General features: G+C 49.8%; 2 protein-coding genes across 2 annotated transcripts in view; one reads left to right on the top strand and one right to left on the bottom strand.

Moving 5' to 3' along the window:
* The window catches only part of TNKS1BP1 (tankyrase 1 binding protein 1), a 41,807-nt gene extending 41,306 nt beyond the window's left edge, over positions 1–501 (top strand). The window contains exon 10 of the mRNA XM_069979606.1: positions 109–501. Coding sequence (XP_069835707.1) covers positions 109–166 — 58 coding nt within the window. The 3' untranslated portion in view covers positions 167–501. The remainder of the gene's footprint in view (positions 1–108) is intronic.
* A 7,644-nt stretch (positions 502–8,145) lies between these two features.
* On the bottom strand, positions 8,146–15,923 carry LOC138798370 (glutathione S-transferase P 2-like). Its single transcript, XM_069978793.1, has 6 exons — positions 15,664–15,923; positions 12,217–12,323; positions 10,802–10,889; positions 9,463–9,566; positions 8,454–8,561; positions 8,146–8,380 (listed from the first exon to the last, which is right to left on the bottom strand). Exons 1-6 carry the CDS (start codon positions 15,725–15,727, stop codon positions 8,195–8,197), a joined length of 657 nt encoding a protein of 218 aa, XP_069834894.1. The 5' UTR covers positions 15,728–15,923; the 3' UTR covers positions 8,146–8,194.
* Positions 15,924–16,355: the final 432 nt, after the last annotated feature.

Raw genomic sequence — 16,355 nt, 5'->3', positions numbered from 1 at the left:
TTAGAAACCACTGTCCTCATATACTGGATGTAGCAGATCTCTAATGTGTATGGCGACTGCCCTCCTTCCCTGGCACAAATGTTCATGGTGTTCTTCTTGCCATTTCAGTCATTCTCTCAATTGGCTGCAAGCATTGAAGAAAAAGAAGAAGAAGAACCCGAAGTGAAGGTGTGACGGCTCTGAGTGCCCTATACGCTGTTCGTGCACTGCTTCATCCCACTTATTATATTGTCTAAATAATCCCATAATCTGACGGAAATCGGGCAAAGCCATCACTTATAATGGACAAGAGCTGAAAAGACCGTCCACTACCAACTTCTGATCTTGATGCTGATCCAGAGTAAGCCAAGAACACCAATGGTCACCTGGGGCCAGAATATGGGAAATTATCCACAACTTTATATACTTTCCCTGGAAAAAATGATTTGCTTTAAGAATTATAGAGCTGAGTGAATCTACGGTAAGATTCCCCGCATGTGGATGTGATGAATCAGCCGAGATGTCTGAGAGTCCTGGGGTCTCCTAGGACTCGTGGAATACCAGACATCTCCAGGGAATCAGAATGACTGAGATTCAGAGAATGTTACCGTAGATTCGCTCATGGGCGCAGTCATCAGGGTAATGTCTCATATCAGATAAACTGCAGTAAAAAAAAGAAGAAAAAAAACCATGAAAATAAACCAGAAAGTTAAAAAAGAATAAAAATCAAAAACCACTTGTTTGAAGCCAAAGCTCCCCAGGGGATTTGACGAGAAGCCATATTACATTGTGATCTCCCTTATTCTTCTCTCTTTCCACAACATAAGTCACATTGGCTGTGCAGCTGCTGCTTGACATTGAGGTTACTGGTAACCAGGTTACTCGAATCCTTGTCATGTCCGGTTTTAGACTCCAGCCTCCCCAAGTATGTAATATATAGCTGCACCTGTGTAGGTCAGAGGGGCGGAGCTAACACACAAGCCGGTTAAGTCTGGGATGGGAGGACTGGTGTACCGCCATCTGTGCTGTCAGTCGCTGTTTCCTAGATTACCAGATCTCTTCACGTTGGTGATATAGCCATGGATGCCGACACTGTGTATCCAGGGATCTAGTGATATTTATTTCTGCAGACTGAGGTGATCTGAGGGCAAAAGCCTTAAACGTTTTGTAGCATTCTGCAAGTCCCAGCCATAGACTTCACGTGCGTCGCCAACACAAATAAAATGTACTCCGGAGTATAGCAGATGATACATGGTCACTGGTTGGCTACCTTGGTCTGTAACTTCTCTGGGTATTCCACGGATACGTCACAGGATATACTACAATCCCTTTTGTTGGTATCTTAATGTATACCAATGGCGGAGCGCCGATATTAACGTGAATGAGGCCAGAAGCAGCGGAAAGGGTTAATAAAGGGAAAGGGTTAATAAAGGAGCACATAGCAGCCGTCATCAATGACATAAGATGAGGACAAGGAGCACAGGACCATGGGGCAGAATGATGCGAGCAGCGCGGCCCCTTCATGGCCAAACCAGGATCAGTGACTCCTCTACTGGCTATGCTTAAACCTGTGCCCCTTTATATCACTAATAGGATACCCAGATGATCAGAGCTGTATGATCCCCCCCACCCCCCACCACATTGTACATGACGTTCTATAGATCGGCCTCATGTTGTAGAGCAGGAGGAGCTGAGCACATTGATATATAGTTTAGGGGATAAGATTAATAATACCTTGGATTTTACTCATCTCAATCCCCCCTCCATCTAGGCCTATGAGTCCAGAGGGCGGAGTGTAATACAGAGATAGCTGTGATTCAATTGGTAGGACCGCCCACTTGACTCCTACACCTTTTAATTAACATACTCAAAATGAATAACTGTCTCTGCTCTATAACCTGCTGCCCATGCAGAGGACGCCATGTACAGTGGGCAGGTTCCCTCTAAGCCGGGCCGGTCACCCCTCGGGGAGGTGGCTGTGGATGGCGGTACACCAACACACAGATATGAAGGTACAGCCTGTCCGCCGTCCATGTTTACTGCTCCTGTCACACTTTATTGCTGTCATGCGATTTGCCGTTTTGCGGTGGTGAAACTTTTATACTGTAATTACTTTTTTGTTGTTTTTTTCTATGATACAATTTCTATTGTACATCACAAAAAATCTATTTTTATTGTTAAAAGGGATTGTAAGTTGAAGTGAAGGGGTTTATGTGCTTTCCAGGCGCCATCCACAATAGAGGCGCCAACGTATCATAAAATAAACCTGTATATGGTGAACGTGGTGTCTCTGAGGGTTTGCTTGTCTGTACGGTGGTGTCTACTGGCTGCAGGAATTACTCTGTGGAGAACTTCTCTGCCACCTCTACCTCCTGTGTCTTCTCTGCCACCTCTACCTCCTGTCTTCTCTGCCACCTCTACCTCCTGTGTCTTCTCTGCCACCTCTACCTCCTGTGTCTTCTCTGCCACCTCTACCTCCTGTGTCTTCTCTGCCACCTCTACCTCCTGTGTCTTCTCTGCCACCTCTACCTCCTGTGTCTCCTCTGCCACCTCTACCTCCTGTGTCTTCTCTGCCACCTCTACCTCCTGTGTCTCCTCTGCCACCTCTACCTCCTGTGTCTTCTCTGTCACCTCTACCTCCTATGTCTCCTCTACCTCCTGTGTCTTCTCTGCCACCTCTACCTCCTGTGTCTTCTCTGCCACCTCTACCTCCTGTGTCTTCTCTGCCACCTCTACCTCCTGTGTCTTCTCTGCCACCTCTACCTCCTGTGTTTTCTCTGCCACCTCTACCTCCTGTGTCTTCTCTGCCACCTCTACCTCCTGTGTCTCCTCTGCCACCTCTACCTCCTGTGTCTTCTCTGCCACCTCTACCTCCTGTGTCTCCTCTGCCACCTCTACCTCCTGTGTCTTCTCTGTCACCTCTACCTCCTATGTCTCCTCTACCTCCTGTGTCTTCTCTGCCACCTCTACCTCCTGTGTCTTCTCTGCCACCTCTACCTCCTGTGTCTTCTCTGCCACCTCTACCTCCTGTCTTCTCTGCCACCTCTACCTCCTGTGTCTTCTCTGCCACCTCTACCTCCTGTGTCTTCTCTGCCACCTCTACCTCCTGTGTCTTCTCTGCCACCTCTACCTCCTGTGTCTTCTCTGCCACCTCTACCTCCTGTGTCTCCTCTGCCACCTCTACCTCCTGTGTCTCCTCTGCCACCTCTACCTTCTGTGTCTTCTCTGCCACCTCTACCTCCTGTGTCTTCTCTGCCACCTCTACCTCCTGTGTCTTCTCTGCCACCTCTACCTCCTGTCTTCTCTGCCACCTCTACCTCCTGTGTCTTCTCTGCCACCTCTACCTCCTGTGTCTTCTCTGCCACCTCTACCTCCTGTGTCTTCTCTGCCACCTCTACCTCCTGTGTCTTCTCTGCCACCTCTACCTCCTGTGTCTCCTCTGCCACCTCTACCTCCTGTGTCTCCTCTGCCACCTCTACCTCCTGTGTCTTCTCTGCCACCTCTACCTCCTGTGTTTTCTCTGCCACCTCTACCTCCTGTGTCTTCTCTGCCACCTCTACCTCCTGTGTCTCCTCTGCCACCTCTACCTCCTGTGTCTTCTCTGCCACCTCTACCTCCTGTGTCTTCTCTGCCACCTCTACCCCCTGTGTCTTCTCTGCCACCTCTACCTCCTGTGTTTTCTCAGCCACCTCTACCCCCTGTGTCTTCTCTGCCACCTCTACCTCCTGTGTTTTCTCTGCCACCTCTACCTCCTGTGTCTTCTCTGCCACCTCTACCTCCTGTGTCTCCTCTGCCACCTCTATCTCCTGTGTCTTCTCTGCCACCTCTACCTCCTGTGTCTTCTCTGCCACCTCTACCCCCTGTGTCTTCTCTGCCACCTCTACCTCCTGTGTCTTCTCTGCCACCTCTACCTCCTGTGTCTCCTCTGCCACCTCTACGTCCTGTGTCTCCTCTGCCACCTCTACCCCCTGTGTCTTCTCTGCCACCTCTACCTCCTGTGTCTTCTCTGCCACCTCTACCCCCTGTGTCTTCTCTGCCACCTCTACCCCCTGTGTCTCCTCTGCCACCTCTACCTCCTGTGTCTTCTCTGCCACCTCTACCTCCTGTGTCTTCTCTGCCACCTCTACCTTCTCTCTTTCCTGTCTCTTCCTACCTCCTCTGTCAAGTCTGCCTCCCCTCTTGTGCCTATTCTACCTTCTCTGCCTCCTCTGTCCTCCTCTATGGCGTAAACCATGGGGGACATTTACTAAGTCCAGTGTTTTCTGCTCCGGGCGTAAAAATGTCCCCGCAGCGCCGACAGTATGGAGATTTATGTAGAGCTGCACTGCCTCTGTTTTTCTGTGGCCACGTGATTTGTTTCAAGGGCCCAGAAAACCCTGGAGCCGGCCCTGAGTACAGGCTCCATCATGGCTGCAGCTTACAGCTCCGGAGAAGCCTCATAGGTGATTAAAGTGACTGTACCACCAGGCCCGGGCTGAAGCACTGGAGGTGGCTGACCCACCCTTAGTGGGAAGAAACTCCAGCCCCTCCATGACATGACTTCATTAGAATCAATGGAACCCTAACATAGAGGCGCTAGGGTTTCCTCCCACTAAGGGTAGGTCGGCCCGCCTTCAGCCTGGGCCTGGTGGTACAGTCACTTCAAGCATCATGTGACCTGTGAACTACATGCCAACCAATCAGGAAAGCTCCAGCTAATATATATATACATACACAACACACACACATACATACATACAGCACAGAGTGAGGATACAGGAGCCAGTGCTGGCAACAAGACTGGAGCCCTGGATTAACAAGATGTCTGCACTACAGCTGAGCTGGAGGAACACACACACACAGACTCTCACATATGGACGCCCTGTCGCCCCCTGGCTGTGATATCGATTGTTTAGTTTGCTTTGAATATGAATTCGTGCTGACCTGGTCACTCACTCTCCTTCACTGCTCTATACACTCAGGTCCCTGATGGGGAGAGCTGTAATATGTGAACCAGCCACTAGATGGGGGTGGTGCGCTGTAAATGGAATCAATACAACTAATAGGAGCGTTAAGGTGCCTGTAATCTGCCGTCTGGACACACGGTGGCGCCTGCGCTCTGCCTGTAACGCCGCGGTTTCTCCTGACGTTGGTCCGTTTGGCGCCTTCAGGTGATGAGAGAGAAGCTGCCGCCCCTGCTACGCGGCCGGGAGGAGAGTTACCCCGGTATTTGCCCCTGCTACACGGCCGGGAGGAGAGTTACCCCGGTATTTGCCCCTGCTACACGGCCGGGAGGAGAGTTACCCCGGTATTTGCCCCTGCTACACGGCCGGGAGGAGAGTTACCCCGGTATTTGCCCCTGCTACACGGCCGGGAGGAGAGTTACCCCGGTATTTGCCCCTGCTACACGGCCGGGAGGAGAGTTACCCCGGTATTTGCCCCTGCTACACGGCCGGGAGGAGAGTTACCCCGGTATTTGCCCCTGCTACACGGCCGGGAGGAGAGTTACCCCGGTATTTGCCCCTGCTACACGGCCGGGAGGAGAGTTACCCCGGTATTTGCCCCTGCTACACGGCCGGGAGGAGAGTTACCCCGGTATTTGCCCCTGCTACACGGCCGGGAGGAGAGTTACCCCGGTATTTGCCCCTGCTACACGGCCGGGAGGAGAGTTACCCCGGTATTTGCCCCTGCTACACGGCCGGGAGGAGAGTTACCCCGGTATTTGCCCCTGCTACACGGCCGGGAGGAGAGTTACCCCGGTATTTGCCCCTGCTACACGGCCGGGAGGAGAGTTACCCCGGTATTTGCCCCTGCTACACGGCCGGGAGGAGAGTTACCCCGGTATTTGCCCCTGCTACACGGCCGGGAGGAGAGTTACCCCGGTATTTGCCCCTGCTACACGGCCGGGAGGAGAGTTACCCCGGTATTTGCCCCTGCTACATGGCCGGGAGGAGAGTTACCCCGGTATTTGCCCCTGCTACACGGCCGGGAGGAGAGTTACCCCGGTATTTGCCCCTGCTACACGGCCGGGAGGAGAGTTACCCCGGTAATAAATCCGCGTTCACGTTTTATGGTTATTGCCACAATTATGGCGGAAAGGCGACAATGTAGTCAGGAAACCCGGGAAAGAGGTTACCTGAGAGAAGCCCACAGTGTAATGGCGGGAGAGGCGGAGCTGGTGACAGGTCACACTATGTGCAGGTGTGATGCGGTACCGGCAGAAGAGACAGATGGGAGGTCCCCAGGATGTGGTCTTACAGTGTGATTGGCTGCTGTCAGAGCTATGGGGGCGGGGTCGCCATCTGGTGAGGGGCGGGGCTCCATTATGGCCGCTCTGCGTTGTCGGTGTCGGCTCTGTACACAGTGTAAAGGACCTGTGATGAGTCATGGTCACATGGTCTCCCAGGTCCTTTACCTGAAGAAGAGTATATAGAAGGTGGCATCTACCCCAGTGTATATGTCAGGTACCCAGCATGTCCCTCCTGTATACCGGCCGGGATGTCACCAGCAGCGCCCCCTGAGGGCCCCTTCACACCAAGTAATTCTCCTGGAATTTGAGGTGGAGCCTGTGCCGCAAACTCCGCTTTAAAGGGGTTATCCAGCGCTACAAAAACATGTCCGCTTTCTTCCAGAGACAGCACCACTCATCCAGAGACAGCCCCACTCATCCAGAGACAGCACCACTCATCCAGAGACAGCACCACTCATCCAGAGACAGCACCACTCATCCAGAGACAGCACCAGAGACAGCACCATTCATCCAGAGACAGCACCAGAGACAGCACCACTCATCCAGAGACAGCACCAGAGACAGCACCACTCATCCAGAGACAGCACCAGAGACAGCACCACTCATCCAGAGACAGCACCAGAGACAGCACCACTCATCCAGAGACAGCCCCACTCATCCAGAGACAGCACCAGAGACAGCACCACTCATCCAGAGACAGCACCACTCATCCAGAGACAGCACCAGAGACAGCACCACTCATCCAGAGACAGCCCCACTCATCCAGAGACAGCCCCACTCATCCAGAGACAGCACCAGAGACAGCACCACTCATCCAGAGACAGCACCAGAGACAGCACCACTCATCCAGAGACAGCCCCACTCATCCAGAGACAGCCCCACTCATCCAGAGACAGCACCAGAGACAGCACCACTCATCCAGAGACAGCCCCACTCATCCAGAGACAGCACCAGAGACAGCACCACTCATCCAGAGACAGCCCCACTCATCCAGAGACAGCACCAGAGACAGCACCACTCATCCAGAGACAGCACCACTCAGCTTAGGTGGGGTTTTGCTGCTCAGTTCCATTGAAGTGAATGGAGCTTAATTGCAAACCGCACCTGACCTGGAGACGAGTGGGCAAAAGTGGCCATGTTTTTGTAGCGTCAGATAACCCCTATAAGTTCTGTCTGTCCCATTCATTGAGTAGGATGCCTTGTGCCCCATTACATATAGTTCAAAGGGGTGTACACACCGGAGGGGCCACAGTGCTCGCTCTACCACATGGCATTGTGGGGGGGGGGGGGGGGGGGGGGTCGGGGGTCCTGTACATGCCAGTACAGATTCCCTGTAAGGAATCACATTATATAATAAGCTGGATCATTTGTAGAACCTAAGAAAACAGATCACACGAGGAGATCAACCAGATTACAACCAGCAAAGTAGCTACAATGTATCACACATGGTATCTCATCCTATCACACATCATTTCACATCCTATCACACATAATACCACATATCTTATCACATTGTATCACACATCCTATTACATATCCTATCACACATCATACCACATCCTGTCACACATAATACCACATCCTGTCACACATAATACCACATATCTTATCACACATAATACCACATATCTTATCACATTGTATCACACATGGTATCACATCCTATCACACATATCACATCTTATCATATTGTATCACACATCCTATCGCACATCATACCAAATCCTATCACATATCTTATCACATTGTATCACACATTGTATCACACATCCTATCACATATTGTATCACACTGTATTATATCCTATCACACATCATACAGCACAGACCCGTGCCTATAACGTGTCTGAATGATGGCTCATCAGATGATCATCCATCCAGCCTATCAGCCTCGGTATACACCATCAATCATCAAAAATGACTCCTCCAGACTAAATATAACACCAAAAAAAGCTTTAATGTGAATATCGTGGACGACATCGGCCGCTCACTTGGACTTGGGGATGATCGGGCGTCTCTTCCGACCTTCAGATCCCAGGTACTGACTGAGGTTCGGTCTCTTCATCATCCTCTCCACGTATCCTGACAGCAGGGGGAAGGCGGACAGACATGTTGGGGAGAGGTCCAGGTAGCATTGTAGGGTGTCCAGGAGGTTGTAGTCGGCATAGGTGACCTATAGGGAGACATTATGGTGTGAACACGCTCTACGATAGGCCCTGTACGTACCCTCGTACCCTTATACTTACTTTATCTCCCACCAGGAATTTTGATCCATTGGAATTCTTGGAGAGGATCTTCTCAAAGTATCCGAGCTGAGTCTCCAATTCTGCTAGAAATTTCTCCTTGTTTGGTTCCTAGAAGGTAAGAAAGGGTTAATAGGTCACCAGCTAAAGTATATTGCCGGATAACAGTCCAGTACTAGTAGCTATTACTCCATGCACCCACATCTCCCGGAGCCTGTATGGAGCCGCTCTATAACACCGTATAATGGAGAGATTCTAGTAAAAGAGAATGGCGGTATTCAATGGAACGTGCTAGAACTGCTGAGCCTCAGGCTTCTATTGATGTTGAGTTACGGCTCCTTCTTGCGGTATATACCGTACAGTAGTGATGCTGCAACGGGCCCCACGTCACCGAAGTAATATAGAATTAACCGGTTGGGCCAGGCTGTATTTACCACTAGGCACCCATGGTCCAGTGCCGGGGGCAGCACCTTGCAGGGGGAAGGGGGGGGGGGGGTGATCCTGTGGTGAGAATTCCCTCAGACAATATGCAGACGCTTCTAATCATGGATTCAATGTGGAAATTTGTTTATGTTTTAAGTAGCTAAAAACAATGAAAAACGTGATTACAAACCCACGCTCCCCAAGATGGGGCACCTGCAGGTTTAGTGCCTGGGGCAGCAGCTGGTAATACGGCCCTGGGTTGGACACTGCAGTAACGTTACAGGAGGCCTCAGTCCTGTGGGCTGTTGGAGATATATATACTACAGAATAGAAGACATTCAGTTCAAACAGCAGTGACGGGGATCGGGCAGGTGAGTATGGCTTCATGATTATTTCTGACTCACTGACTTTTGTGGGGCTGGAATACCCCTTCTAACTCTCCAGACAACCCCTTTAGTGAAATCCATAAACTCCATGGGCCTGGATATTGTATTAGAGGCATGAGGAAGTAGGATGTAGCCGACAGCAGGGCACAGGCGCTATGTTACAGATCATATAATACCGCTATGTACATGGCAGTAATACATACAGGGTCGAAAAAGAAATATGTGTAGTACTTCATCTTCAGGTCCTCCACCCCATCATTGATCATCTCGATGATGGCTATTTCCTGTTCATTGTGGCCACTGATACCTGTAGGACACAATCCAGATGGTTACGGGGTTAACTACGGAGAAAGTACTGGACGTATAGGGCGGTATGAACCGTCTGTGCCACCAAGCTTTGTTCACACTGGCCAATTTTTGTCGCACGTTACACTTTTTTGATTGTAAAAACATGGCGATCTGTGACCAAGAACACCAGACCAAAGGACACCAAGACAGTCAGTGGAATCCACCGGGATTCATCAGACCCAGAAGACATGAAATTCATTTTTTATAACGCATTATATTTATCGGGGCAGCGCTATGGAACTCTTGGTTAGGGCTATATGTGGTGTATCCCCAGGGTAGGTCCATGTGTAGTGTAGCCCCTGGGTAGGAGCACAGGTAGTGTATTCCTGGGGTAGGACCATGTGAAGTGAAGCCCCTGGGTAGGAGCACAGGTAGTGTATTCCTGGGGTAGGACCATGTGTAGTGTAGTCCCCTGGGGGGTAGGACCATGTGTAGTGTAGTCCCCTGGGGGGTAGGACTATTTGCAGTATAGCCCTGGGGTAGGACCATGTGTAGTGTAGTCCCCTGGGGGGTAGGACTATTTGCAGTATAGCCCTGGGGTAGGACCATGTGTAGTGAAGTCCCCTGGGGGGTAGGACTATTTGCAGTATAGCCCTGGGGTAGGACCATGTGTAGTGTAGTCCCCTGGGGTAGGACCATGTGTAGTGTAGTCCCCTGGGGGGTAGGACCATGTGCAGAATAGCTCTGGGGTAGGACCATGTGTAGTGTAGTCCCCTGGGGTAGGACCATGTGTAGTGTAGTCCCCTGGGGGGTAGGACTATTTGCAGTATAGCCCTGGGGTAGGACCATGTGTAGTGTAGTCCCCTGGGGGGTAGGACCATGTGTAGTGTAGTCCCCTGGGGGGTAGGACTATTTGCAGTATAGCCCTGGGGTAGGACCATGTGTAGTGAAGTCCCCTGGGGGGTAGGACTATTTGCAGTATAGCCCTGGGGTAGGACCATGTGTAGTGTAGTCCCCTGGGGGGTAGGACCATGTGCAGAATAGCTCTGGGGTTGGGCCATGTGTAGAGCAGCCTGGGGTAGGACCACATGTAGTGTAGCCCCACGATAAGGCCACATGTGGTATAGCCCCCTGGGGTAGGGACATGTGTAGTGTAGCCCCCTGGGGGTAGGACCACATATAGTGTAGCCTTATAGAGATGCCCCAGAGGTCTCTTAACTTGTATGGTAGACAGGTGACATATAATGGCCTCACCATATTTGCGTCCCAGGTAGCGCAGTATCGTGTTGCTCTGATACAGCTCAAAGTTTCCATCTTGAAAATGAGGAAGTTGACCAAAGACCTGAGAACAATCAACATATAAAGCTCCATGAGACGAGTTACCTGAAACTAAGCAAAGCAATGTAGACAATACTGGAAGATCTCTTGGTCAGGACTAGCACTCTAGTAAGGGGCTCATTGCAAAGAATACAGCTAATCCCAAGGCAGAATCGGTAACAGGACCCCATCTGCAGAGTGCTGTATGTAACACTGGTGTTCTGCTTTGTGTCCTCTACCTGGTGTAGACTCTCGTTTTTCTGGTGTATGTCTATACATAGCATTTTTTTGTTTTGTTGTTGTGTCTATAAAACCATTGTGGATGTGTTACTAAAATGTAGTATTAAGATTGGGACTGGTAGTGTATCTATGTAGTAAGCTTGGTTCTAGTACTGTATCTATGTAGTAAGCTTGGTTCTGGTACTGTATATATGTGGTGGGCTTGGTTGGGGTACTGTATGTAGTAAACTTGGTTCTGGTACTGTACATATGTGGTAAGCTTGGTTCTGGTACTGTATGTAGTAAGCTTGGTTTTGGTACTGTATTTATGTGGTAAGCTTGGTTCTGGTACTGTATCTATGTGGTAAGCTTGGTTCTGGTACTGTATGTAGTAAGCTTGGTTCTGGTACTGTATCTGTAGTAAGCTTTGTGATGGTAATGTTTGGTTGTTACTGTGTTAATGTTTTTAGAGTGTGATACAATCCTCCAAACCTAGATCAAGCAATTATTCTATGTGTAACTACTCCTGAGCAGTGTAGATTATAATAATGTATTAAAACAATAAAACAGTCAAAGTGACTAGTTCCTGTTTATTAATTATCTAAAGAAGAGCCCAGTCTGGTCTTGAAACAAGTTATTCCTAGCCTATAGTTTTAATAAATCTTTATAATCTATAATCTAGGAGTGGAGGATTGCAGCACAGTACGTCCCCAGTGTGGGTTTCCAGGAAGGCTGCACATTGGATTTTCCTCTATTGACATTTGGAAAGTTGTGTCTCGATTTTTCACAACTCTACCATAGGGGGCCCGGTTTTACTCCATTACCAATCTATTCCACCACATCACGTTTGATCCTGCACATGGAGCGCTGCTTCTGTTTACTTCTGTTCTATGTGGTTAGCTTGGTTCTGGTACTGTATCTATGTAGTAAGATTGGTTCTGGTACTGTATGCAGTAAGCTTGGTTCTGGTACTGTATCTATGTAGTAAGATTGGTTCTGGTACTGTATGCAGTAAGCTTGGTTCTGGTACTGTATGCAAACTGTATCTACTGCTTTATATAGAGAGATTGACATCTTAGAGATCTGCTTTGCACACAACACATCCTGCACATCTGGCTTAAGGGGTTTCTCACCGCATTTTTCTTCAGATTCCCTATGGGCCAGTCCTCCATCCGCACCTCATCATCAGTCCATGAGGCGCCTTGATCTGCAAGTAGCAGCCGTATTACCTCCGCTCTTCCTGGAAAGAAGAAAATAAGGCTGAGATATCTTTATACTAACACCAGCCATGACCTGTTGTTTAGAAATGGAACCAACACATGAAGAAAGGAACAAGATTTGACGGAGTAAGAAGAGAGGGGGCGCTGTGCTGCAATAAGAGGAGTGAGCAGGAGCTCAGACTAGGAGAGTTTACCTATAATTCCTTGGTGCCAGAAGGGCTCAGGGTTTACTGATATGTCTGAACCAATGTTTATTACACAAGGATTTTACTAGGGGTCAGCCTGGGACAAATATGAAAGAGAGGATCCTGCTCCCCTATATCTCTATAGTACACCCTCAGAAGAGAGGATCCTGCTCCCCTATATCTCTATAGTACACCCTCAGAAGAGAGGATCCTGCTCCCCTATATCTCTATAGCACACCCTCAGAAGAGAGGAGATCCTGCCCCCCTATATCTCTATAGCACACCCTCAGAAGAGAGGAGATCCTGCCCCCCTATATCTCTATAGCACACCCTCAGAGGAGAGGATCCTGCTCCCCTATATCTCTATAGCACACCCTCAGAAGAAGACATCCTGCTCCCGTATATCTCTATAGCACACCCTCAGAAGAGAGGACCCTGCTCCCATATATCTCTATAGCACACCCTCAGAAGAGGAGATCCTGCTCCCATATATCTCTATAGTACACCCTCAGAAGAGAGGATCCTGCTCCCATATATCTCTATAGCACACCCTCAGAAGAGAGGATCCTGCTCCTCTATATCTCTATAGCACACCCTCAGAAGAGGAGATCCTGCGCCCCTATATCTCTATAGCACACGCTCAGAAGAGGAGATCCTGCTCCGCTATATCTCTATAGCACACCCTCAGAAGAGAAGATCCTGCTCCTGTATATCTCTATAGCACACCCGCTGAGGAGATCCTGCTCCCCTATATCTCTATAGCACACCCTCAGAAGAGAGGAGATCCTGTTCACCTATATCTCTATAGCACACCCTCAGAAGAGAGGAGATCCTGCTCCCCTATATCTTTACAGCACACCCTCAGAAGAGAGGATCCTGCTCCCCTAAATCTCTATAGCACACCCTCAGAAGAGAGGAGATCCTGCTCCCCTATATCTCTATAGCACACCCTCAGAAGAGAGGAGATCCTGCTCCCCTATATCTCTATAGCACACCCTCAGAAGAGGAGATCCTGCCCCCCTATATCTCTATAGCTCACCCTCAGAGGAGATCCTGCTCCCCTATATCTCTATGGTACACCATCAGAAGAGGAGATCCTGCTCCCCTATATCTCTATAGCACACCCTCAGAAGAGGAGATCCTGCTCCCCTATATCTCTATAGCACACCCTCAGAAGAGAGGAGATCCTGCTCCCCTATATCTCTATAGCACACCCTCAGAAGAGAGGAGATCCTGCTCCCCTATATCTCTATAGCACACCCTCAGAAGAGGAGATCCTGCCCCCCTATATCTCTATAGCTCACCCTCAGAGGAGATCCTGCTCCCCTATATCTCTATGGTACACCATCAGAAGAGGAGATCCTGCTCCCCTATATATCTGTAGCACACACCCAGAAGAGAGGAGATCCAGCTCCCCTATATCTCTATAGCACACCCTCAGAAGAGGAGATCCTGCTCCCCTATATCTCTATAGCACACCCTCAGAAGAGAGGAGATCCTGCTCCCCTATATCTCTATAGCACACCCTCAGAAGAGAGGAGATCCTGCTCCCCTATATCTCTATAGCACACCCTCAGAAGAGGAGATCCTGCTCCCCTATATCTCTATAGCACACCCTCAGAAGAGAGGAGATCCTGCCCCCCCCCCCTATATCTCTATAGCACACCCTCAGAAGAGAGGAGATCCTGCCCCCCTATATCTCTATAGCTCACCCTCAGAGGAGATCCTGCTCCCCTATATCTCTATAGCACACCCTCAGAAGAGAGGAGATCCTGCCCCCCTATATCTCTATAGCACACCCTCAGAAGAGAGGAGATCCTGCTCCCCTATATCTCTATAGCTCACCCTCAGAAGAGGAGATCCTGCCCCCCCTATATCTCTATAGCACACCCTCAGAAGAGAGGAGATCCTGCCCCCCTATATCTCTATAGCTCACCCTCAGAGGAGATCCTGCTCCCCTATATCTCTATAGCACACCCTCAGAAGAGAGGAGATCCTGCCCCCCTATATCTCTATAGCTCACCCTCAGAGGAGATCCTGCTCCCCTATATCTCTATGGTACACCATCAGAAGAGGAGATCCTGCTCCCATATATATCTGTAGCACACACCCAGAAGAGAGGAGATCCTGCTCCCCTATATCTCTATGGTACACCCAGAAGAGAGGAGATCCTGCTCCCCTATATCTCTATAGCACACCCTCAGAAGAAAGGAGATCCTGCTTCCCTATATCTCTATAGCACACCCTCAGAAGAAAGGAGATCCTGCTCCCCTATATCTCTATAGCTCACCCTCAGAAGAGGAGATCCTGCTCCCCTATATCTCTATAGCACACCCTCAGAAGAGGAGATCCTACTCCCCTATATATCTGTAGCACACCCTCAGAAGAGGAGATCCTGCCCCCCTATATCTCTATGGTACACCCCCAGAAGAGAGGAGATCCTGCCCCCCTATATCTCTATAGTACACCCTCAGAAGAGGAGATCCTGCTCCCCTATATCTCTATAGTACACCCTCAGTAGAGGAGATCCTGCTCCCCTATATATCTGTAGCACACCCTCAGAAGAGAGGAGATCCTGCCCCCCTATATCTCTATAGCACACCCTTGGAAGCAGATATCCTCCTCCCCTATATCTCTACTGATCATACTTAGAATGAGTAGCAGCAGCACATTATAAAGCAATACTAAATGATTCCATCTCCAGGGGAGGGGGCTATAAGGCACCGTTCACACCAAAATCTATGTTTAAACAGTGTCCTGTACACAAGTGATCCTTGTAACAAAGACCTAGAAATACAACGTGGTAGAAGACACTCAGTGCCATGAAGGTGGAGATGGCTGCACACTCTAGTGTCTGTAATAAACCCTGATCATAGTAACTGCCCGGAAAAGGTGACCCCTCTGCACGGCCGCCCTATGGGACCCAACCCCAGTATGTTCCTGTTTTCTGATATGTTCTTTGCCCTCCCAAGTGTCAGCAAAGCCTCAAACCTCCTGTGTGCAGCCGAGAAGTGGTGGTAAATCATCGATATATCTGACCAATGCATCCGCTTCACCATGGAGTCCTTTATGGGTTAGTGTGGCCCCTGGTGCAGAATGTGGCCCCCAGAAGAGGTTGTGCCTCCATGATGTAGTTCAGACGTTCATATATCACGGTACGGATGGTGATAGTTACCTCTTGTGGGAAAGTAAGTCAACGTGTATCCAGGCACTGCAAGAGAGATGAAAGGGTTAAACATATAACGTGTAACTTGTGCGAGCTGCCGGGTAAATATTACACAATCATTCTATACAAAGTCACCAACAACAAGCGTCCAGGAGGAAACAATCCCTGCAGATAGCTGATTGGCGCAGGTTATAGAAATGGCGCCAGAGCCCAGAAGATGGAGCCCAATGAAGAAGCCATAATAGCAGACATATCAGCTGTGTACGAGGAATCAGAAGTCGGGTCCAGAGGAGCGATAGTTACTTGTGAGGAGGAGGCGGCTGTGTCCGGCAGATTGCGGTCCGGCCCTCCTGGACTCACAGATTTATATAGCAGGAGGATTGTGCTGAGTCACAATGTCTCCACAGGTGGAGAACAAAGGACGCCCAGACAGGAGAACGAGTGCGCCTATATGTGTCCAACGCTCCCCATAACACATTTACTGCTGGGATTCTATTGTTTTCCATATCCACATAGAGGAAGAGACTGGCGCTGTTCAGTTCATGCGGTTGGGTCAGTTCATGCGGTTGGTTCAGTTCATGCGGTTGGTTCAGTTCATGCGGTTGGTTCAGTTCATGCGGTTGGTTCGGTTCATGCGGTTGGTTCAGTTCATGCGGTTGGCTCAGTTCATGCGGTTGGTTCAGTTCATGCGGTTGGCTCAG

This window comes from Dendropsophus ebraccatus, chromosome 8 (genome assembly GCF_027789765.1).
Source record: "Dendropsophus ebraccatus isolate aDenEbr1 chromosome 8, aDenEbr1.pat, whole genome shotgun sequence".
NCBI lineage: Eukaryota > Metazoa > Chordata > Amphibia > Anura > Hylidae > Dendropsophus > Dendropsophus ebraccatus.
Note: the sequence above shows the minus strand (reverse complement) of the source record. Positions and strands in the feature narration are given on the sequence as shown.